We start from the raw sequence: 22,061 nt of genomic DNA, 5'->3' as shown, positions 1-22,061 counted from the left end.
TATGTACCATAAAAGGCCAGTGAACTCGGTATGGGCTGTATTCTTTTCTTCTAAAATTATTTCACCAAAGATGACCGATGCAGAAAGAGTATGAATGTCCAGAAACAAAAGGTTTTATTTTTCATTTCCAGTTTCAGAAACCTTTACAAAACCTTTATCCTTTACAGCAGAGAATACAAAATGAAACCAGCCATGAACAAATGACTGCAAAAAAATAAAAGCAAAATTAATTCTTTATCCGCCACTGTGGAAGTGGGGAGTGCTTTTGGCAGCTTCTGCAGGTGGGGAGAGCCAGCACTGGCTACCGGAAGGGGACGCGGCTTTGGGAGATTGAGCTGATTGGCAGGGTCTTGAAAGAGTGGGTGGCATTATTTTTTGCTGACGGCTGTTTTTGTTTATGATTATTTCATTATTTTAGTATATTTTCTGAATGTTATACTAAGTTGATTTCTTTAATGATAAAAAGTTATAAAATGTATACCTTTCACTTTGTTTCCAGTAGTCGCTACATATTCCTCAACAAAAAATTGTGCATTAAAAGAAAGGATGGCGCATGGGATCAAGGATGACATGGATGGGGATTCAAGGATTCAAGGAATCGATGATCGGAGGGAAATGACTGAAGAAGACGCACGGCTGTCAATTATCACAACTTCGGTAGCCACAGTCAAAGCCAAGCCTAGAAGCCAGGCTGGATTCCACATGAACACATGAAGCTCTGTATCAATGAAAGAAATGCGGCTGGCATAGTCACTGCTTGTCGTCCATTTGGTGAAGATTGGATGATTGATTACCGGTTGTGAGTTGGTGCAGAGTTCTGGCATCAAACCTGGTTGCAGTGATATCCCATCATGTCTCTTGGAAGTCGCCGCCGCGCTGCTGATGTGAAAACGGGATGTTTGCTGGATGAAGTTCCTTCACGTCTGAAGATGTGTTTTTAAATGCACAAATAGTGATTTAAAAGAAAATGAATGGAAATGAAAAGAGAAAAAATGAGTTAAATAAATGCTGATGTTGCATGTTCTGAAATGGAATGTGGAAAAAGAGAATGAAACTCACTGCAAAGGCCTCTGTGAAATATAATGGAAAGGGAAAGTGAAAATGAAAGGCTTCATGAGAAAAAAGGAAAATGTCTCAAATGTAGAAGAGAGTTTAATTCAACCTTGTGAAAATGCCACCGCATCACATCATGTTGATTCCTTTACTCCCAGAGGATGAACAGAGGAAACAAAAGGAATGGTTTTCCAGCATCGTGGAATACAGCAACACATTTCAGGGGGCTGCTGAACTGTGGTTGAGTCAACCAGAGGAACTGCTCCATGACAGTTGTGTTCAATCAGATCCTTTTGGAATGAATGAACCGATGTCTCTTCTTCCAATGGCTGATCATCCTCCAGTACTTATGAGGCCGCATCCGTAATCCTGACTTGCAAGGCGATGCAAACCCAAGCGACAGTGTGTAAATGTGGGAAGCAGAGTATCCAGATCAGTGCAACAGGAAGAACGTCAGCTGCTTCCAGTATTTCTTCTGCACTTCTTTGAGCTGAGGCTGACCTGGCAGTGTTTAAGATAAGAGCGGGTACGTAAAAGGAAGGAGCAGCTTGAGGAAGTTGCAGCACACACGGCAAAATGAAATGTGCTCAGATCTCAAAGCATCCTAAATGGGAAAAACTCTACAACAAAGCATGGAATGGATGGATTGAACAAGAAAAAAATAGGAAAGACGCAAACCCTCAGTACTAAGGCCAATCCATTTGAACCTCAAATCTCACTCAAGGAGATTAAACATGATCACCTGGCGACAGGAACAAAGGCTGAGGAGAAAATCCATCCATCCAATCAGAGACCGTCAGTTGGATGCCATCATCCAACATGAGCAACAGTCAGTGTTTCTCAATGCTCAAGAAAATACACAAATGCAATATGGAGATGCTTCAAATACAAATATTGGTCTGGAAAATGAAGATGAAAACAATATATTTGGCATCATGAGAAAACGAAATGAAAAAATTACACTGTTGATACAGCAGCAATGTCTCATCCTTGACAAAGAGAGAGATACCAATCTTCGATGGTGATCCACTAAAATATCACAATTTGATGAAGGCTTTTGTGAATGTTGTGGAAAGGAACACTGGGAGCCATTGTGACCGACTATTTCCTGGAGCAGTACACTCAAGGTGATCCCAAGGACCTCGTTAGAAGCTGTCAGCACATGGATCCTGAGAGGGATCCTCAGGCTTCCTTACAGTGCACTCTCTCATGGCCTCCCATCAAAACTGAAGAAGTAAGATGATGATGCACGTGGAGAAGTATAGTGGCGTCAGATTCTATCACTGTTGACAAACAATGGCCTATTGTAACAAAGATGTAATGTGGAATAGTTCTATAGTAGAAGAAATCATCAGCTACTAAATTCAACTGAAAAACAAAAAATATGTCATTCGTAATTTCAGGAACGGTCCATCAATATGTCCGTCAAAAAAACTGTCAGTGGATGCAGTTTTTTCTGAAACTGCCAGTGCTGTTTTACAGGCATGGCCACTGAGGTGTTGGCACTTCCTGCAGAGGATTCCTTGCCATTACCCAGAGTACAGCTAAATCCTCAAGAGATATTTGGTGATATATTCTGAATTCAAAACACGGTATATCGAATGTAGATCATCTGGTCATGTTTTCTTTGCAGAAAAAATCCTGGAGAGGCTCTCTGAATGTCCATGACCTGCTGAGCCCGAGAGAAGCTCGGCATCATGGTGGTCTGCTCGGCAGCAGGAAGCCTCAGGCCGCTGCCGTGTTGTTGTTATGCTCGATGTGTTTATTTTCCCAATTGAATGAAACCAAACAAAGCCTCGTGTGCAACGGGGACACTTCCTCAGTCGCTCTCTCTGTGTCGGCAAGTTGTCTTGTGACGGGATCTAAACACCGAGCAGGATGTGCCGCGTCGCACAATGACGATGCTCTGTGACCAATCACAAGTCTGCACTATTTTCAAGTCACCTTTTGGTATCGCCGACAGGGCTGAAAAAAACAGTTTTTACTCCTACAAATAGACTACTATGTGGATCAAACTTGGACCAAAGCCTGTGTGGACTGCCAGGATACAACTACCTTCCATTCATGTGCTTGGGTTCGATGGTTTCTGACCCCTAATAATGGGAATAACAGTGAGGGTTGTGAGTATAGAATTTCGTGTGGATCGATGAATAGATGCAGCATCATTCACAGCAGCTCTGCCCCCCCTCCGTGCTTTGACCAGGCCACACCCCTTCCGACTCCACGCCCACCTGTCTCCGCTGAGAACAAGCCACGCCAACTTATTTACCTTATCGGTGCTTGGAAGTGCTTTCTTTCAATCTATATGTAATTTGTGGCATACAGAGAGACAAAAAGAGGGACAGAGAGATAGACAGACAGGCATAGAGACAGACAGATAGATATTTGTATTTAAATATCCAGACACTCATTTACTGTGACTAAATTACCTCCACTGATCCACACCGATATTTCTGATAGCAACTGTGGCAGATCTGTCTGTTACACGCCATCTGGGTGGTGTTTCCAGGTCCTTCCTCCACAGAGACACAGAGTGGGGTTGAAAACACACCAGTTTATTGTAGAGAGTGGGCTAGGTGGAACAAGCCCCGAACAGATGGACACAGGTCATGACAAGGGCTCCTCTCCTGAGTGTGTGTGGAGATGGGGGTTTTACCTGTTACTCGTAAGACCAATCAACGAGCTACAGGTATGCAGTAACTCTGATCCTGGGCCCCAATTACCTAGATCCAGGTCAGGTGTGGCTGCTCAAACCATACCATCCCCACACCACAGCAACAGCAAAGCTTCACTTATCAGTAAATATATTTTTTAACAGATTTACATTATTTTCTGTTTTGATTTTGGGTTCCCACATATGTGTAAACTTATCTTCAATCGACTTACGAATATCTATATCAAAAGCAACTGAATTTATAGTATTCAAAGCTGGACGAGATCAGACTAATCAGAGGATTTTGAACGCACCATGAAGTCGCTGCCACCTTGAGCGTTGTTTATCTCATCAGAATTCCTCTGTCTCAGCCACCCTTGTTTCACAGAGGAGCTCGTCACTACTACCTATGCACTAATAGATAAAAAAAATCAAAACTGTAAAAAGCGACAACTACGAAAACCGACAAGCAACATTCTTTTGTTGTTGTTGTCATCACAGCGGTTCATCTGACATGCACATGACATGCACTGTTAATCTGTTCGTTCAAGGTGAGTGAGGGTGGAAATGGAGAAGAAGCTGCCACACGCAGCGGTTTGACGTGCTTTAAAACCTTGAAAACCTTGACAATCTTGAAAACCTTTAAAACCTTGAAAACCTTGAAAACCTTTAAAGCCTTTAAAACCTTGAAAATCTTGAAAACCTTGAAAACCTTTAGGAGAAAAACAACTTGTGTTGGCACTCCACGACACAGAAACCTCATCTAATCATGAAAACAAATCATTGTTGTGGTGGACAAAGGGGTGTGGTCAAGCACGGCTGCGGACGACAGCACGGTTCCCTTTTCCTACGGCCACCAAGCTGCCTCGAACAGGGACCCGGACCTGAGCTAGCAGCGGAGGTACTCCCGCTCTTTCTCCATCTCAGATAGGTGTTTCTGCAGTCCGCGGATCGACTCAGGGGCACATTAACTCGGCGCCCTGCCCCTCCCGGGTCCCTGATCAGGCGCCACTTGTGGGGGTGTCTTCCCATCTATAACGGTTCAGGGAGGGAGACGAGAGTCTTTCTGGCCGTCACATGGTTTGAATTTTATTGTCCATTTTAGTGTTTGGCACGCAGGCCACAACTATGTATATATCTGAGGATCTATTTAAAAAATGGTTGGTAACAGTCCTCTTGTCGCAGGAGGAAAAGCGTTCCGCTCCTGGGCTGCTTACCAGCCCGTGCGCTGCTCCTCTCTGTAAAACAGACAGAACACTAAGAAAACTACCTGCCTCGAAGTGGCCCAATCTGCGCCGCGCGGTCGCTGATTGGGCCACTTCCGAGGCAGCTCGAAAAGGGAACCGGCACGGGAAAAGGGAACCGTGCTGTCGTCCGCAGCCGGTGCTTGACCATGCCCCTTTGTCCGCCACAATCGTCTTCAGGATGTGAATCGTTGATACAGAGGGTTTTTTTTTTTACAACAGAACGACAGAGTTAACCTGAGGCGAATCAAACCGTCAATAATCAAAAATCCCCAGGTCAGTCCGTCCCCCTCTGACCATGTTCTGATCAACTGATCACAGGATGGAGCCCCTTCCTGTGACAACTAGAGCAATAACGGAGAAGTTAAGATGTGTATGTGTGTGTGTGTGTGTGTTTGTGTGTGATGTATCCACCAGTGAGTGTACGGTACTTGTCCTACCTTGTTCCTACAACTACCAACCTCTACTGACTTCTTCCCAACTCGACCGACTTCTACGACCTCTCCCAAAAACTACTGACCTGTACTGACCTCCACTGTTTTTGGGAACTCTACTATCTTCTACTGACCTCTACTGAACTCTACTGTCTCTACCTCTAACCCCCTATCCAGACCTCCACCGTCCTCGACCGACCGCTACAGACCTCTACTGACTGCCACTGATCTCTTCTACCGACTACTGCTACCGACCTTTTCCAACCTCTTCTTATCTTCACTGTCTGATCAATGAAGGAATGTGATGTAATGGTATTGTTGATGATTAATTTGGAGTGAACAAATCTCTTCAGTGACTCTGGAGTCTGGAGTCACTGTGGGAAAACAGTGAATATCAATCTGAGAATAGTCAGTAAACTAAAGGCAATTCCTTTTGTCAAAATTCATATTGATTGGTTTTGTATCTCTTTACATTCCACCAAAACAAATCATTTGAATACCATGATTCCTGTGAATCTTCCATTCTCTGCTCAGGAAGCCTCCATGACACTGATCACATGCTAGTCCAGAGCCACTTCCACTTTGATCACACGGTGATGGAGGTTGCCAGGGCTCATCGGGAGGTTCAGTGTATTGCTCAAGGACACTTCAGCATGCAACCAGGAGGAGCAGACCAGCAACCTTGTGTTGACTAGAGGACCCACTCTACCTCCTGATCCAGCGTCCTCCCTCGCTCACCATGCGTTTCACCAACTGAACCAAGCCCAACGCCTCGTCAGGAAGCCACTGATAAAAGAGTGGAAGCTTCCATCGCTACATGTCATTGTGACTGTCAGAGAAACCTGTTCTGATCAACACTGAGCGGGAAGCCATGCTGTGCTGCAGTCTTCCAATTTATATCTTGCAACAAAAGAGATGGATAGATAGATAGACAACAGACAGACAGACGGATGGACATGTTCAGAGTTTTTCTTTACTGATGTTTGACTCATACACTTGAGTTCAGTTGAATATGAATCTTTTATTTTATTGATTTACAGAGAACAGTTCTATTCTTTTCTCTAGATTCTTCTCTTTTCTTTCTTTCATTACTTCTTGTCTTTTCCTTTCTTATTTCCTCCTTTGGCATCCACAGCTTGCACCACTTCCTTGACCACTCCAACAGCGACCGTGGCCCTCATGTCCCTGACGGCAAAACGACCTGAGGGAGACAAGGGACACACAGTTACATACATTTAAGATGTCCATCTCCAGGTCCAGGACCGGGTCAAGGTCCAAGTCCAAGTCAAAGTCCTTGTCCAGGTCTGGTGTCATACCGAGTGGTGGGAACATGGAGAAGGCCTCCACCACCATGGGCTTGGAGGGGACCATGGACACCATGCCGGCATCACCAGTCTTTATGAACTTGGGGAACTCCTCTAGGACCTTTCCTGAGCGCCGGTCGATCTTCGAGCGGATCTCATCGAACTTGCAGGCGATGTGGGCGGTGTGGCAGTCCAGCACGGGGGTGTACCCGACGTGGAGCTCCCCTGGGTGGTTCATCACGATCACCTGGGGGCCACAGGGACATTCTGAATGGTGATCAGAGACCTAGACCCAAGACTAGTTATAGACACCGACCAGTTAGAGACCAACAGACTAGTTAGTCATATAGTGGCTGGCATTAGTTATAGACTGCAGATTATATAGTTCCAAACTGACCTGGGCCAGGAAGGACGAGGTACCGCGGGGAGGGTTGTTGTTGGCGTTTCCGGCCACATATCCTCTCTTGATGTCCTTGACAGAGATGTTCTTGACGTTGAAGCCAACGTTGTCCCCGGGCTGTGCCTCTGGAAGGCTCTCGTGATGCATCTCGATGGTCTTGACCTCACTTGAGATCATGGTAGGAGCGAAGGTGACTGTGCTGTTGGGCTTTAGGATGCCAGTCTCCACACGCCCCACTGGGACCGTCCCGATGCCTGGAGAACCAAGAGTATAGTCCTGGTGAAAACCCCGTTTCCTGTCTATCTACAGCAGGATTTGGACTTGCTACATGGAGATGACTCTCCAAACTTCCACCCACTTCACAGTGTGTTACAGCAATGTTACAGTGTGTTACATTGTTGTTACAGTGTTACACACCTCCTATCTTGTAGACGTCCTGGAGTGGCAGTCGCAACGGCTTCATGGTCAAACGTGGTGGGGGGGTGACCTCGTTTAAAGCTTCCAGTAGCGTCCACCCCTTGTACCAGAGCATCTGTGGAGGACAAGCAGAAGAAGAGTCCTAACCCACGAGAGACATTCCTGACCCTAACCCAGTACCAGGGACAGTCCTGAACCTAATCCAGTACCAGGGAGCATTCTGACACTAACTCAGTACTAGGGCAATCCAGACCCCAACCAAGTACCAGTGAGTATTCTGACACTAACTCAGTACCAGGGCAATCCTGACCCCAACCCAGTACTAAGGAACTATCCTGGCACTAACCCAGTACCAGGGAACATCCTGACCCTAACCCAGTACCAGGGCAATCCTGACCCCAACCCAGTTCCAGGGAGAATTTTGACACTAACTCAGTACCAGGGAAATCCTGACCCCAACCCAGTACTAAGGAACTATCACGACACTAACTCAGTACCAGGGAACATCTTGACCCCAACCCAGTACCACGGAGCATCGTGACCCTAAATCAGTAACTTCTAAACTCCTAACTCCTAAACCTGACCCATTACCAAGCAGTGCAAAGTTGTGTTTACCTTGTCGCTTTTCGCTATCATGTTGTCACCATTCCAACCACTGATGGGGATGAAGGGGACATTTTTGGGGTTGTATCCGACCTTCTTGATGTAGTTGCTGATCTCTTTCTTGATTTCGTCGAAGCGCTTCTCACTGTATTCTGCATTGTCCATCTTGTTGACACCCACGATCATCTGCTTGACACCCAGCGTGTAGGCCAGCAGGACATGCTCCCGGGTCTGACCCGTCTTCGAAATCCCAGCCTCGAACTCCCCAGTGCCAGCCGCCACGATCAGCAGCGCAAAGTCTGCCTGCACACCACGGAAATGTTTAGGATTGATGAAATCATCATCATCATGGATTATAATCTCAATTATTATTCCACCTGCTGTCTCCAATGATCAATGATCATAATCTTTTTTTTGGAAGAATCCAGTTCAGGAAGTCTAGCACACATACATATATTGATACTGTATATATATATATATGCTGATGTTCCAATGCTAAGAAGATCTGTGTCTGAACCTATTGATTCTTCAGTATTGATAAGATAAGATAAGATAAGGACCTGGGAGGTTCCAGTAATCATGTTTTTGATGAAGTCGCGATGCCCCGGGGCATCGATCACAGTGAAGTAGTATTTGTCGCTTTCAAACTTCCAGAGCGCGATGTCAATGGTGATCCCTCGCTCGCGCTCGGCCTTCAGCTTGTCCAGAACCCAGGCGTACTTGAAGGAGCCCTTTCCCATCTGGAAGGAGAAGAAGAACAGGGGGAGCACAGCAGAGGTGAACAACACCGGCAGGGTTCCAATACCTTTACCACTTTTCTATTATTTACTTATTTATCAACACGACAGACAGTCAGACAGACAGACAGACAGATTATTGTTATGTTTTTGTCATGATGTTATTACAGTATTGTTACGTGGTGTCACCAAGTTATTACAGTGTTGTTACGGTGTTGTCACAAGGTTATTACAGTGTTGTCAATGTGTTGCCACAAGGTTATTACAGTGTTGTTACGGTGTTGCCACAAGGTTATTACAGTGGTGTTAAGGTGTTGTTACAATGTCATTATAATCTCACGTCATTAGCCTCCTTCTCAAACTTGTCCACCATCCTCTTGTCGATGCCTCCCAGTTTGTAGATCAGGTGTCCCGTGGTGGTGGACTTCCCTGAGTCCACGTGTCCCACCACCACCATGTTGATGTGTGTCTTCTCCTTTGGCATCTTCAGCCTGGACATCAAACAAATATTAATATACTGTATTACTATACTACTATAGTAGTTTAGTATTACTATAGTGTATGACTATACTACAATAGTATCTCACTACTATACTACTATACTGTCCTACTATAGTAATGCACTGTATCATCATACTACTATACTGTCTCAATATACTGCTATACTGTCTCACTATACTAACGCGCTGTATCGCTATACTACTATACTGTCTGATTATACGAATGCACTGTATCACTATACTACTATACTGTCTCACTATACTAACACACTGTATCGCTATACTACTATACTGTCTGATTATACGAATGAACTATATCACTATACTACTATACTGTCTCACTATACTGCTACACTATCTCACTATATTGTATCACTATACATTTAATCATTTAGCAGACGCTTTTATCCAAAGCGACTTACAATTATTCAAACACCGATGTACGCAGCCATCAGGAGCAATTAGGGGTTAAGTGTCTTGCTCAAGGACACTACAGCATGCTAGCAGGAGGAGCCTGGGATGGAACCAGCAACCCTTAGATTACTAGATGACCAGCTCTACCTCCTGGTCTACCATTCCATACTACTTCTATACTACTATCCTGTCTCACTATACTACTATACTGTCTCACTATACTACTGTACTTTATTGCAATACCACTGTGATGTATCACTATACTACTGTACTGTATCATTATACTACTGTACTGTATAACTATAATTACATTTACATTAACATTTAGTCATTTAGCAGATGCTTTTATTGCAACAGAAACACTAGTGTAACAATAAATAAATACTGCTAAGTAGTGCTGAGTAATTGTAAGAGATTGTAGGAGAGGAGGTGCTCTCTGAAGAGCTGGCTCTTCAAGTGATTCTTAAAGACAGAGAGGGAGGCCCCTGCTCTGGTGGTCTTTGGCAGCTCGTTCCACCAACGTGGATGGAACTAGAGATGAGAACAGCCTGGATGGCCGTGGTTGTGCAGCCAGCAGAGCCAGGTGACGCTCATTTGACGAAGGCAGCGTCCGGGGGCTAACATGTGCTCTTACAAGAGCACTGAAGTAAGTGGGAGCATTCCTAACAATCACTCTGTAGGCCAGCATCAAAGACTTGAACTTGATGCCAGCGGCTACAGGTAACCAAGAGGCTACAGGTAACCAAGAGGCTACAGGTAACCAGATGAGCTCTATGAGCAGCGGAGTAACATGTGCCCTCTTTGGCTGGTTGAGCACCAGTCGCACCGCAGCGTTCTGTATCATCTGCAGTGGCTTCACCGCACAAGCCGACAAGCCTGTTAAGAGAGCGTTGCAGTAGTCGAGGTAGGAAATCACCAAGGTTTGTAGTAGCAGATGAATGGCATATTGGGTCAGGTACGGCCTGACTTTTCGGATGTTGAATAGTGCAAAGCAGCACGATAGAGAGACGGCGGCAACATTGTCCAAGAATGTCAGTTGGCCATCGATAATGACACCTAGATTCCTTGCAGCCTTGGTAGAAGCAAGAGATAAAGAGTCAATTTTGATATCAATGGTGTGATAAATACCTTGTTTGTTTGTTTGTTTGAAGACCAACAGTTCAGTTTTTGCCAGGTTTAGTTGAAGATGGTAATCCTTCATCCACGTGGATATGTCAGCGAGACAATCCAATATCTGCGTCGAGACAGTGGGGTCATCAGGCAGGAAAGACAGATTGAACCGAGGATTGGGCAGCAGCTGGAGCAGTTTTTAAGTCCTCCGTCACAGACATCAGGGCTGTTGTAGTGGAGTGTCCACTTTTGAAGCCAGATTGAAGTGGATCAAGAAGATTGTTTCTTGACAGGGATTCTGTAACCTGTCTAGAGACCGCCCTCTCAATGGTTTTGGAAAGGAATGGGAGGAGTGAGACCGGCCGATAGTTTCCCACTTGAGTGGGATCGAGTGAAGGTTTTTTGAGCAGTGGTGCGACCCTAGCCACTTTGAAAGCAGAGGGGAATGTACCAGAAGTAAGGGAGGAATTAATCAAATGTGTGATTGCCGGGGTGACAGTCAGTGATATGGCTTGAAGGAGGTTAGATGGGATCGGATCTAGTAGACAGGTAGTAGGACGGCTTCATGTTAGTAGTTTAGATACCTCAGGAAAAAATGAGCCTTATGCCGGAGTAGACAGGTTGTGAGTTAGTTGTTTGGAGAATTGGCTGCTGATAGCTGCCACGTTGTCAGTAAAAAAGGAGGCAAAGCTATCAGCAGTGAGGTTGGTAGCTGGAGGAGGGGCTGGAGGGTAGAGCAGAGACAGTGTAGCAGTTTATTGAGACAGTGCATTACTATAGTGATACAGTTTAGTAATATAGTGAGACAGTATAGTAGTATAGGGAGACAGTATAGCACTATATTGAGACAGTATACTTGTATAGTGATACAGTGCATTAGTATAGTGATACAGTATAGTAGTATAAACATACTAAACTGTATCACTATAGTACTGTACTGTATCACTATACCACGATACTGTATCACTATACTAATGCACTTTATCACTATACTACTATACTGTCTCAATAAACTGCTACACTGTGTCACTATATTACTGCACTGTCAGAAAAATAAAAAACACTATTTAATTCAGATTCTTTATTGCATCTTGCAGTTGTATCTGGTTGAATGCAGCAAGGCACTGCAGGCAGCAGGGAGCGCCACTGCAGAGCTGCTACACATTCAATGGGCGCCTAGAAAAGTGATTCTTTAGTATTCTCTAGTAGTAATAAAAAAATTATATATATAAAGATATATATATATATATATATATACACTGTGGACAATTGGACAATTCTCTTTGTTGATGTTGCTGTCGTCTGGCAGACGCTTTGGGAGCAATCGGGGACAGACTCCCAACCTCAATAACAGCTTTAGCACCAGGCTGTCAGGCTTCTCAACCAGCAACATTATTGTCAGGGATCACATGATCACGTGATCACCCAACCAAAATTCAATCTACATCACCATCATATAATGTACATATTCATTGCCACTCCGACACTTCTTATTTACAATTTTATAATATTTCTTTACAGTCGCTGTAACTGCTACTAGTGTTGTACTCTTATATATGTTTATGCAGATATTTGCCATTCTCATTCGTGACTTGTTATAATTCTATACTTTTTTTATGCCTACTGCGTAGTTGTTGCTCGCCATGTATGAATGATTTCAATTGCTCAGAATGACCCTGCTTCACTATGCAGTTGACAAATAAAACACTTACACTGATATTAACGTTCAATATGGAAGTTTATTTCCATAAAGAAGAGGTTCAGCAGAGCTCTGCCCAAACTCACTGGATCTCCTTCCTGCAGCAACTCACGTTCCGGGTGTTCCAGGTGTTACAGGTACAGGTCCAGCTCCAGGAAGCAAAAGGAAGTGCTGTATCGTAGTGAGACCTTTATTAGCCTCCTCCCCATCGTGGTCCAACCTCCTCCAGGTCCTGGACCAGCCTCCTGCAGGTCTTGGACCAGCCTCCTGCAGGTCCTGTACCAGCCTCCTGCAGGTCCTGGACCAGCCTCCTGCAGGTCCTGGACCAGCCTCCTGCAGGTCCTGGACCACCCAGCATTGGGTGGCACAGTACATTGCACTGCTGCCTCACAGCAAGAAGATCCTCGGTTCGATTCCCGCCAGGGGCACTGTTGGCGCCGTGCTCTGGTGGGTTATTTCCCAAATAGGAGCCTTTCTGTGTGGAGTTTGCATGTTCTCCCCGTGCTCACATGGGGTTTCCTCCACCTACCATCAGTAAGGACCTCCACCCAAACAGGCACAATACCACCATGGTCTGACCAGCGATGGACACTTGGTACCAGGTCCCTGGGCGTCGACGAACGTTGCCCCCTGCTCCTGGCTGCCCCTCGGAGGAAGGACAAGCCATGATGGTTAAATGCAGAGGAATCATTTCACCAGCACCACCCAAAAAAGCATGTGTGTGTGTGTGTGTGTGTGTGTGTAAACAGGTCGGACGTCTTTCAACCAGTTGGAACGTGTTTGATGTTCTGGGTCAGGTGAATCAGGTGCATTGACTTAGGAGGAGTCGTGATGATTGTTTCTGTGTAAACGACAATGAGCAGGACAAAAAGCTTCACAATCTGGGAAAAGGTATAAATAAAATAATAAAAGAGAATAAGAAGTATGTAAAAAATTAGTAAAACTTTTTTTTTTTTTTTCCAAAATATACACAAATAGCCAGAAACAGCAAATCACATCTACATATTTGTCTGTCTGTGGGCGTCGAGCGGTGGCACGGTGGGAGGGTGGGGGAATATTAGGAGTAGTTAGTGTAAGGTGAGCAGTTGGTAGTACCTTAGGGGTTAGCGTTAGCGTTAGGTGAGTAGTTGGCAGTACATTAGGGGTTATAAGTGTCAGGTGAGTAGTTGGCAGTACGTTAGGGGTAGTTAGTGTAAGGTGAGTAGTTGACAGTACGTTAGGGTTAGTTAGTGTAAGGTGAGTAGTTGGCAGTACATTAGGGGTACTTGGTGGAAGGTGAGTAGTTGGCATTGCATTATGGGTAATTAATGTTAGGTGAATGTTGGCTGTACATTAGGGGTTATAAGTGTCAGGTGAGTAGTTGGCAGTACTTGAGGGATAGTTAGTGGGAGGTGAGTAGTTGGCAATACGTTAGGGGTAGTGATTGTGTGGTGAATAGTTGGCAGTACGTTAGTGGTTGTTATTGTTTGTTGAATAGTTAGCAGTACGTTAGGGGTACTTAGTGTAGGGTGAGTAGTTGGCAGTACGCTAGGGTTAGTTGGTGTGTGGTGAGTAGTTGGAAGTACATCATGGGTAGTTAGTGTAAGCTGAGTAGTTGGCAGTACGTTAGGGGTAGTTAATGTAAGCTGAGTAGTTGGCAGTACGTTAGTGGTAGTTGGTATTAGGTGAGTAGTTGGCAGTACGTTAGTGGTAGTTGGTATTAGGTGAGTTGTTGGCAGTAGGTTACGGGTAGTTACTGTGTGGTGAGTAGTTGACAGTACGTTAGGGGTAGTTAGTGTAAGCTTAGTAGTTGGCAGTACGTTAGCAGTAGTTAATGTTAAGTGATTGCTGGCAATACAATAGGGGTAGTTAGTGTGTTGTGAGTAGTTGGCAGTATGTTAGGGGTAGTTATTGTGTGATGAATAGTTAGCAGTATGTTAGGGGTAATTAGTGTGTGGTTAGTAGTTGGCAGTATGTTAATGGGTATGAGTGTAAGGTGAGTAGTTGGCAATATGTCATGGGTAGTTAGTGTAAGCTGAGTAGTTGGCAGTACGTTAGGGGTAGTTAGTGTGTGGTGAGTTGTTGACAGTATGTTAGGGGTAGTTAGTGGTAGGTGAGTACTTGGCAGTACGTTAGGGGTAGTAAGTGTTAGATGAATAGTTGGCAGTATGTTAGGGGTTATAAGTGTAAGGTGAGTAGTTGGCAGTATGTTAGGGGTAGTTTGTGTCAGGTGAGTAGTTGGTAGTACTTGAGGGGTAGTTGGTGTCAAGTGAGTAGTTGGCAGTACGTTAACTACGTGTAGTTATTGTGTGGTAAATAGTTAGCAGTACATTAGGTGTAGTTAGTGTGTGGTGAGTAGTTGGCAGTACGTCAGGGGATTAGTTTGTGTTAGGTGAGTAGTTGCTAGTACGTTAGGGGTAATTAGTGTTACGTTATTAGTCGGCAGTACGCAGTTAGTGTAAGCTGAGTAGTTGGCAGTACGTTTGAGGTAGTAAGTGGTAGGTGAGTAGTTTTCACTACATTAGGGGTAGTTAGTGTTACGTGAGTATTTGGCAGTACGTTATGGTTGTTGGTGTAAGGTGAGTATTTGGTAGTACGTTATGGTAGTTGGTGTAAGGTGAGTAGTTGGCAGTACGTTAGGTGTACTTTACAGTAGTGCCCTTTCAACATCAGGCGTGTTGGCGCAGCGATCAGGGCGGGGCTTGGTATTTTTCTGGCTCCACCGGCTCCACTAGCTTTGTGGTGAAACATCCCGGACACGTCAATGACATTGTACAGAGAGTAGGAGGACTGGAAACAACAGCTATTTAAATATTTTTTATTTAATGTTTTTTGTTAATAAGTTTTATGTCTGAAATATAAAACGTTTTTGTGATTTCTGTTCATTACTTGTTTAAACATTACATTTCAAAATGTTGATCTTGTTGATACTGTCACACATTCAGTCCTATGATCTCTTGATCATGATCAGACACTTTAAACACACCATAATGAAGGCTCTGTTTTTACTGCAGCGGCCCGGGTTTGATTCTGACACATGGCCATTTGCTGCAAGTCATCCTCACTCTCTGTCCCCGCTCTGCCTGCACTATCATTCTCAAATGATAATGTAATGATGTAATATGTATTCAAGCTGAGTGAAAAAAATAGATTTTCTTTGTATCTATATATATTTTTCCATGGTATTTTGTATTTAAATACTTAAATTACTTTTAGTGTCTGACATTTGTCGTTTGTTGTCAGACACAATGTTGTGGACAATTGTTGTCTGACGACGTCATGTATTATATTATGCTCATATTTCTTGTTGAAAGCAGCGGCCCTGTTTTGTACTTCTGACTGTTCAAGTTGGCATATGCCAAATGACTTGACTTGATTTTTTTATTTTTATTTTATTTTTTTACCTGTGTTGTCATCATGCTGGACATACAACACAGAGTACTTGTTCCATTGCATGTAGGACAGAGTTAGTTGCAAGTGGAGTTGAACTTGTCAAGCTGCAATGAAACTCTTTATTCATCTTTAATCATCAACAACTGCTGCAACAACTCTGTCCTGTGTACGAGCTGTGGGACGAGCAGAGCACACAACCACCAGCAAGCCCCTCTTTGGAGAACCATCTGACCATGTAGCATTCAATCATCATTACTACTGCAAGAGGGAGAATCACCACGGTGACACAAATACACATAGAAACAAACAACATGTACATGGAAAAACATAAACATAGAAACAAACAACAACATGTACATGGAAAAACATAAACATAGAAACAAACAACATTTACATGGAAAAACATAAACATAGAAACGTGAGTAGTGGCTTGAGAAAGCAAGTGGCACAAAATACTAGAAAAACTAGCTGTGCTCCAAAACAACTCAAAGTTAACAACTGAAAAGTGTTCATTGAAATAAGAGAAAGGAAAGGGGTAAAGGCATTATTGGTAATTGATAATATTTTGGTTTATGCAACACTTGTTTGGGCTTTCTTGATTACCTCAGTTTACTCTGTACTGTTTGGTTAAGGTAGTCTTTGTTACCACCGGGGGGCAATTTGTTGCACAGCCAGCAGTAAATACAATCAACACATCAATCAACACACAAACAATACACAACAAAAGAAAACATAGAATTACTTAATTAATGAATGTCCAAGAAGAAGTGTATGCACCAGTCACTGAAGTCATCCACCACTGGACCACTGGACCATGGTTTGTTTCATCATTACTGAGAGAGACACAATGACGGAATCATTGGCAGACTCAATGATATGTCTTCCCTCATAATGACACTGACAGTCATTTGTGTACAAAACAAATTAAATTGGTGAGAGCTATACTCGCCTGGGGGGAACCGGTGGATGATAAAAGGGCATCAGATAAAACACCACTGACTTTCACCTTTTGAGACCTGTCAGTTAAAAAGTCAACCAGCCAACACATTAATCCAGGGTCAATGTTGTGGACACTGGTGAGTCCATCTGCTAAAATGTGAGGTTGGATGCTGAGGAGAAGCTGAGGAGAAGCTATTAAAAGGCCATGGTACAAAATGTTTTGCACCATCCAGGTGATCCAGCACCATTTTAAGTAGGGGGCCTGTGGCATCCTCAACCCCCATGCCCGTCCTGTAAGCACATTAGGTTTGTGGAGTGGATCCAATTCTGCCTGAGTTTTACCAAAATCTCCCTTTTATAATCTTCCAAAAGGTTTTCATAACAAGGGAAGCAAGTGCCACCAGCCAACAGTCATTGAGTGATTTTGGTGCTTTAATCTTGGGCACAAGTACAATCACTGAATCCTTCCACAGACAAGGAAACCTGTGGAGTTCAACTGATTTCATGAAGATGAAGGCAAATACGTCAGACATTGGTCCCGCACAGCTCTTAAGAAGGTTGATCGCCAATATTATCTGGACTGGGACTTTTTCTCTCCTTTACACCCCTGAGAGTTTAAATACCGTGCCCCTATCAACATGGATCACATTGTGCTCTGGTTGAGCGTTTCCCTACACAGACAATTGCTTGCTAAAATCATGAGAATGAAAAGGATTATAAAAAATGTTGAGCAGGTTCAGAGTCAGTCTTACCAGCAAGGGAAATGGGACACTTCTTGGACTGCATGCCTGTCATAGACTTCATGCCCTCCCCTGCTGGGCGTGAATTACCAGTGCTCAGCAGGGTTTCTACTTTGTCCTTATAATTAACTTTAGCAAGTTTGTGTTCCGTAAACTTGCTTCTGCAGCTAGTATCCCCACCTGGTTAAAACTAAAGTTCCTCTGAATATAGTTTTTTTTTAAGATTTGGACACACATGGTTTGTTATTGTAAAAAATAGAACTCGATTTCTTGGGGACTACTAACTCTTCACACAAATGTAAGGCAAGGCAAGTTTATTTGTATAGAACATTTCAATTACACGGCAAATCAACTTGCTTTAAATAATGTATGTATGCAGAGACAGTCTCACTAAGTTCATCAGAATGGGACAAACATCTTTAAATAAACTGTGCAACTGCAGCAATCCTGGAGACACTGAATAGACTCCTCTGACCAGACCGGAACCAAGCGTCGCTCAGCTTTTGTTTGCCTCAGGACCGTTTGTAGATCGGAGCCAAATAAAGCACAATGTGATGGGACATGCCAAGAGGAGCTCTGCGCAATGATTTGTAAGCTCTGAGGCGGTTGCCTGCGAGGAAAAGTATTACTGTTACTACTAAATGTTCGGCATCCGGTGCGATACTCTGTAGTCTCTCTGTACTGTTTTCACAACGTGTCAACATTAGCCTTTGGGTGCATATACAGTATACAAGTGTACCAAATATCTGTGGGTATTCCCTCTGTAAATAAAACGGTGGCAGAGAAACAGACAAATGTGCACAGTGTTCCTCTGACAGTGTTTAATGACATATAAACACAATCCGCCTCCAATTGATTTCCCGGTCAATGCTGAGTACCCAAAACCATCGATTTCCAGATGGCTTGGTAGGTCCTGCTCCTTGAGCCACGTCTCAGTCAAAGCAATAAGACAGGCATTCCTGAATTCTGATAGGAACTTGACTTTGGCCTGTGCTTCATCAACCTTGTGGTGGAGGGACCGCACATGACCAAGGATGATTGAGGGAAGGGGGATCCGCCAATGTCTTAGTCTTTAAAGCCTCTGGCGCTCCGCCACTTCTGCCTCTTTTCCTCCAGAGGCTAATGTTGACACTGTTTGGAAAACAGTGCAGAGGCTACAGAGTATCACATTGGACACTCCAAACTTTGTCATGGGCGATTTCAACCCCTGTCAGCTTGAAAAGTTGCTTCATAACTTTTATCAATATTTTACTTTTCCTCCTTGTCATTTGAAATGTGTGGACCTTTGTACGGTTCAATAAAGGGAGCTTACAAATCCTTGTGCAATCCGATGGACTCTGCTGAACATCTTCTACTGGTCAGTAGAAACCAGTGAACCCTGCTGAACACCTTCTACTGGTCAGTAGAAACCAGTGGACCCTGCTGAAAATCTTTTACTGGTCAGTAGAAACCCTTGGACCCTGCTGAACATCTTCTTCCGGTCAGAAGAGACAGTGCGCTGTACTACCCGGTGGTGTGCCGATGCAGCAGCATCAAGGCTGGTGATGCATAGAGAAGAAAGCTGCTTCAGACTGAAGCTTGGTTTATACCTGCCCCAAGCGCGAGGGCATGAGGCAGCACATGATGCAAATGACATCACCAGGGTGAGGGTATGTCTGGGTGTGAGGGGCATTCCTTGGAAAGGTATTGGAAGCGATGGGAGATCAGTGTTCAGCTGTTTTATTTCCGACATGTTGGACAACATTGATTCACAGAACTAAGTGGATCTTAGAGACTAAATAGTAAACACAAACAGCTCATTCAGGTTTTATTTGATTGTAATTTAACAGGGCCTTTTTAAAGTTCAGTTCACAAATAAGAGGAAATGTTTTTATTGGTAATTATGTGCAGTTTCTTTATCGAGAGTCTTGCAATGAGGGAGAATAATTCCATTGTGACTCCATTGCATAGTTCATTTGGTTCCTCTGAGCAGGACGTGAGTTTGAACCTTATCTCCTGTCTCTGCACACAACGGGCCGACATACCCCACCCTGCACTCTCTGCGCGGGTGGGGCACGCAAAGGTATAACAAGGGCTTGCGACACCACCCTGCTCCAAGGAGCTGTATCTATCTGTCTATTTATCATCTATCTTCTATCTATCTATCTACAGTATCTATCTATCTGTCTGTCTGTCTATCTATCGATCTATTGATACTATCTGTCTGTCTGTCCGTCTGACTATCTATCAATCTATCTGTCTGTCTGTAAACTGTCTGGTTTGAAGGTAAACAGCTGTTATTGAAGGTGGTGTTTTCAGAATATCAACGTGAACAACATGACTCGTGCGGCTGCTTCACATTCCTGCTGCTGATGGTGGAGCTGCCCTGACATGTTTTTCCAGTTCCCTGCGGCGGACATTTTGTTTATTTATGCAGAGAGACAGTTGAGATCCAACAGGAAAAGCAGCACAACTGTAAATTATCCTCACACAGGTGGAACTTTATTCATGGATCCATTTCATCATGTTCGCATTGGATTTGTGTTTTCTTATTATTTGAGATCAACTTCATTCAACACCTGAACTGCCAGGATCAAACCAGCTGCACCTTCTGAAGGAACACACTACTAGTAGAGTCAGTACTAGTAGAGTCAGTACTAGTAGAGTAGTACTAGTAGAGTCAGTACTAGTAGAGTAGTACGAGTAGAATAGTACTAGTAGAGTAACGAGTAGTAGAGTCAGTACTTGTAGGTAGTTCTAGTAGAGTAGTACTAGTATAGTCACTGGTAGAATAGTCAGTACGAGTAGAGTAGTACTAGTAGAGTCAGTACTAGTAGAGTCAGTACTAGTAGAGTAGTACGAGTAGAATAGTACTAGTAGAGTAACTAGTAGTAGACTCAGTACTTGTAGGTAGTTCTAGTAGAGTCAGTACTAGTAGAGTAGTACTAGTAGAGTCACTGCTAGAAGAGTCAGTACTAGTAGAGTAGTACTAGTAGAGTCAGTACAAGTAGAGTCAATACCAGTAGAGGAGTACTAGTAGGGTACTACTAGTAGAGTCAGTACAAGTAGAGTAGTAGTAGTAGTAGTAGAGACAATACTAGTAGAGTCAGTACTAGTAGAGTAATACAAGTAGAGTAGTACTAGTAGAGTAAATACCACTAGAGTCAGTACCAGTAGAGTAGTACTAGCAGAGTCACTACTAGTAGAGTAATACTAGTAGAGTCAGTACTAGTTGAGTTGTACTAGAAGAGTCAGTACTAGCAGAGTAATAGTAGAGTTAGTTCTAGTAGAGTCAGTACTAGTCGGCTTAGTAATAGTAGAGTACTAGTAGAGTCAGTACGAGTAGAGTCAGTATTAGTAGAGTCAGTACTAGTATAGTTAGTACTAGTAGAGCTAGTACTAGTAGAGTACTAGTAGAGTCAGTACTCATAGAGTCAGTATTAGTAGAGTTAGTACTAGTAGAGTCAGTACTATTTGAGTACTAGTAGAGTCAGTACAAGTAGAGTAGTAGTAGAGTCAGTGCTAGTAGAGTTGGTGCTAATAGACTACCAGTAGAGTCAGTATTAATAGAGTTAGTACAAGTAGAGTCTGTACTAGTAGAGTTAGTATGAGTAGAGTTAGTACTAGTAGAGTTAGTATGAGTAGAGTTAGTACTAGTATAGTCAGTACTAGTATAGTACTAGTCGAGTCAGTACTAGTAGGGTACTAGTCGAGTCAGTACTAGTAGAGTCAAAATTAGTAGAGTTAGTACTAGTAGAGTCAGTACTAGTAGAGTCAGCATTAGTAGAGTTAGTACTAGTAGAGTCAGTACTAGTCCAGTCAGTCCTAGTAGAGTACTATTGGAGCCAGTACTAGTAGAATACTAGTAGAGCCAGTCCTAGTAGAGTCCTAGTAGAGTCATTGCCATTAGAGGCCCAGTAGAGTCAGTACTAGTAGAGTCAGTCCTAGTAGAGTACTAGTAGAGTAAGTACCAGTAGAGTACTAGTAGAGTCAGCACTAGTAGAGTCAGCACTAGTAGAGTCAGTACTAGTAGAGTACTAGTAGAGGCAGTACCAGTAGAGTACTAGTAGAGTCAGCACTAGTAGAGTCAGCACTAGTAGAGTCAGTACTAGTAGAGTACTAGTAGAGTCAGTACCAGTAGAGTACTAGTAGAGTCAGCACTAGTAGAGTCAGCACTAGTAGAGTCAGTACTAGTAGAGTACTAGTAGAGGCAGTACCAGTAGAGTACTAGTAGAGTCAGCACTAGTAGAGTCAGTACTAGTAGAGTATTAGTAGAGTCAGTACAAGGAGAGTACTAGTCGGGGTAGAGGGGCTCGACCGGCCCCTCTACCCGACGGGCCTCTCCATCTCCATGGGCCCCTCTACTTTGATGGGTCCCTTTTCTTCTCAGGGCCCCTCCACCTGTTGTTGTGTTTACTGTTTTGCAGTGTTTTCATTGTGTGTGAATGAGAAGGAACAGTGCT

The 22,061-nt window shown here is 43.7% G+C and overlaps 1 protein-coding gene across 5 annotated transcripts; it reads right to left on the bottom strand.

Annotated features, from left to right (window-relative positions):
* Nucleotides 1-6,337: 6,337 nt before the first annotated feature.
* LOC307238129 (elongation factor 1-alpha-like) lies at nucleotides 6,338-12,718 on the bottom strand. 5 transcript variants are annotated; one of them, XM_080010998.1, is made up of 9 exons: nucleotides 12,582-12,718; nucleotides 11,454-11,593; nucleotides 9,186-9,336; nucleotides 8,669-8,848; nucleotides 8,121-8,411; nucleotides 7,506-7,620; nucleotides 7,086-7,342; nucleotides 6,701-6,935; nucleotides 6,338-6,585 (listed from the first exon to the last, which is right to left on the bottom strand). In XM_080010998.1, exons 3-9 carry the CDS (start codon nucleotides 9,327-9,329, stop codon nucleotides 6,473-6,475), a joined length of 1,335 nt encoding a protein of 444 aa, XP_079867124.1. In that variant the 5' UTR covers nucleotides 9,330-9,336; nucleotides 11,454-11,593; nucleotides 12,582-12,718; the 3' UTR covers nucleotides 6,338-6,472. The 5 variants fall into 5 exon arrangements, with proteins under 5 accessions (XP_079867124.1, XP_079867125.1, XP_079867123.1 ...); XM_080010999.1 differs by lacking the exon at nucleotides 11,454-11,593 and adding an exon at nucleotides 10,888-10,993; XM_080010997.1 differs by lacking the exon at nucleotides 11,454-11,593.
* Nucleotides 12,719-22,061: the final 9,343 nt, after the last annotated feature.

The sequence above is a fragment of the Zeus faber genome, assembly GCF_960531495.2.
Source record: "Zeus faber genome assembly, chromosome: 12".
Classification (NCBI taxonomy): Eukaryota; Metazoa; Chordata; class Actinopteri; order Zeiformes; family Zeidae; genus Zeus; species Zeus faber.
This window is presented reverse-complemented; position numbering and strand designations above follow the sequence as displayed.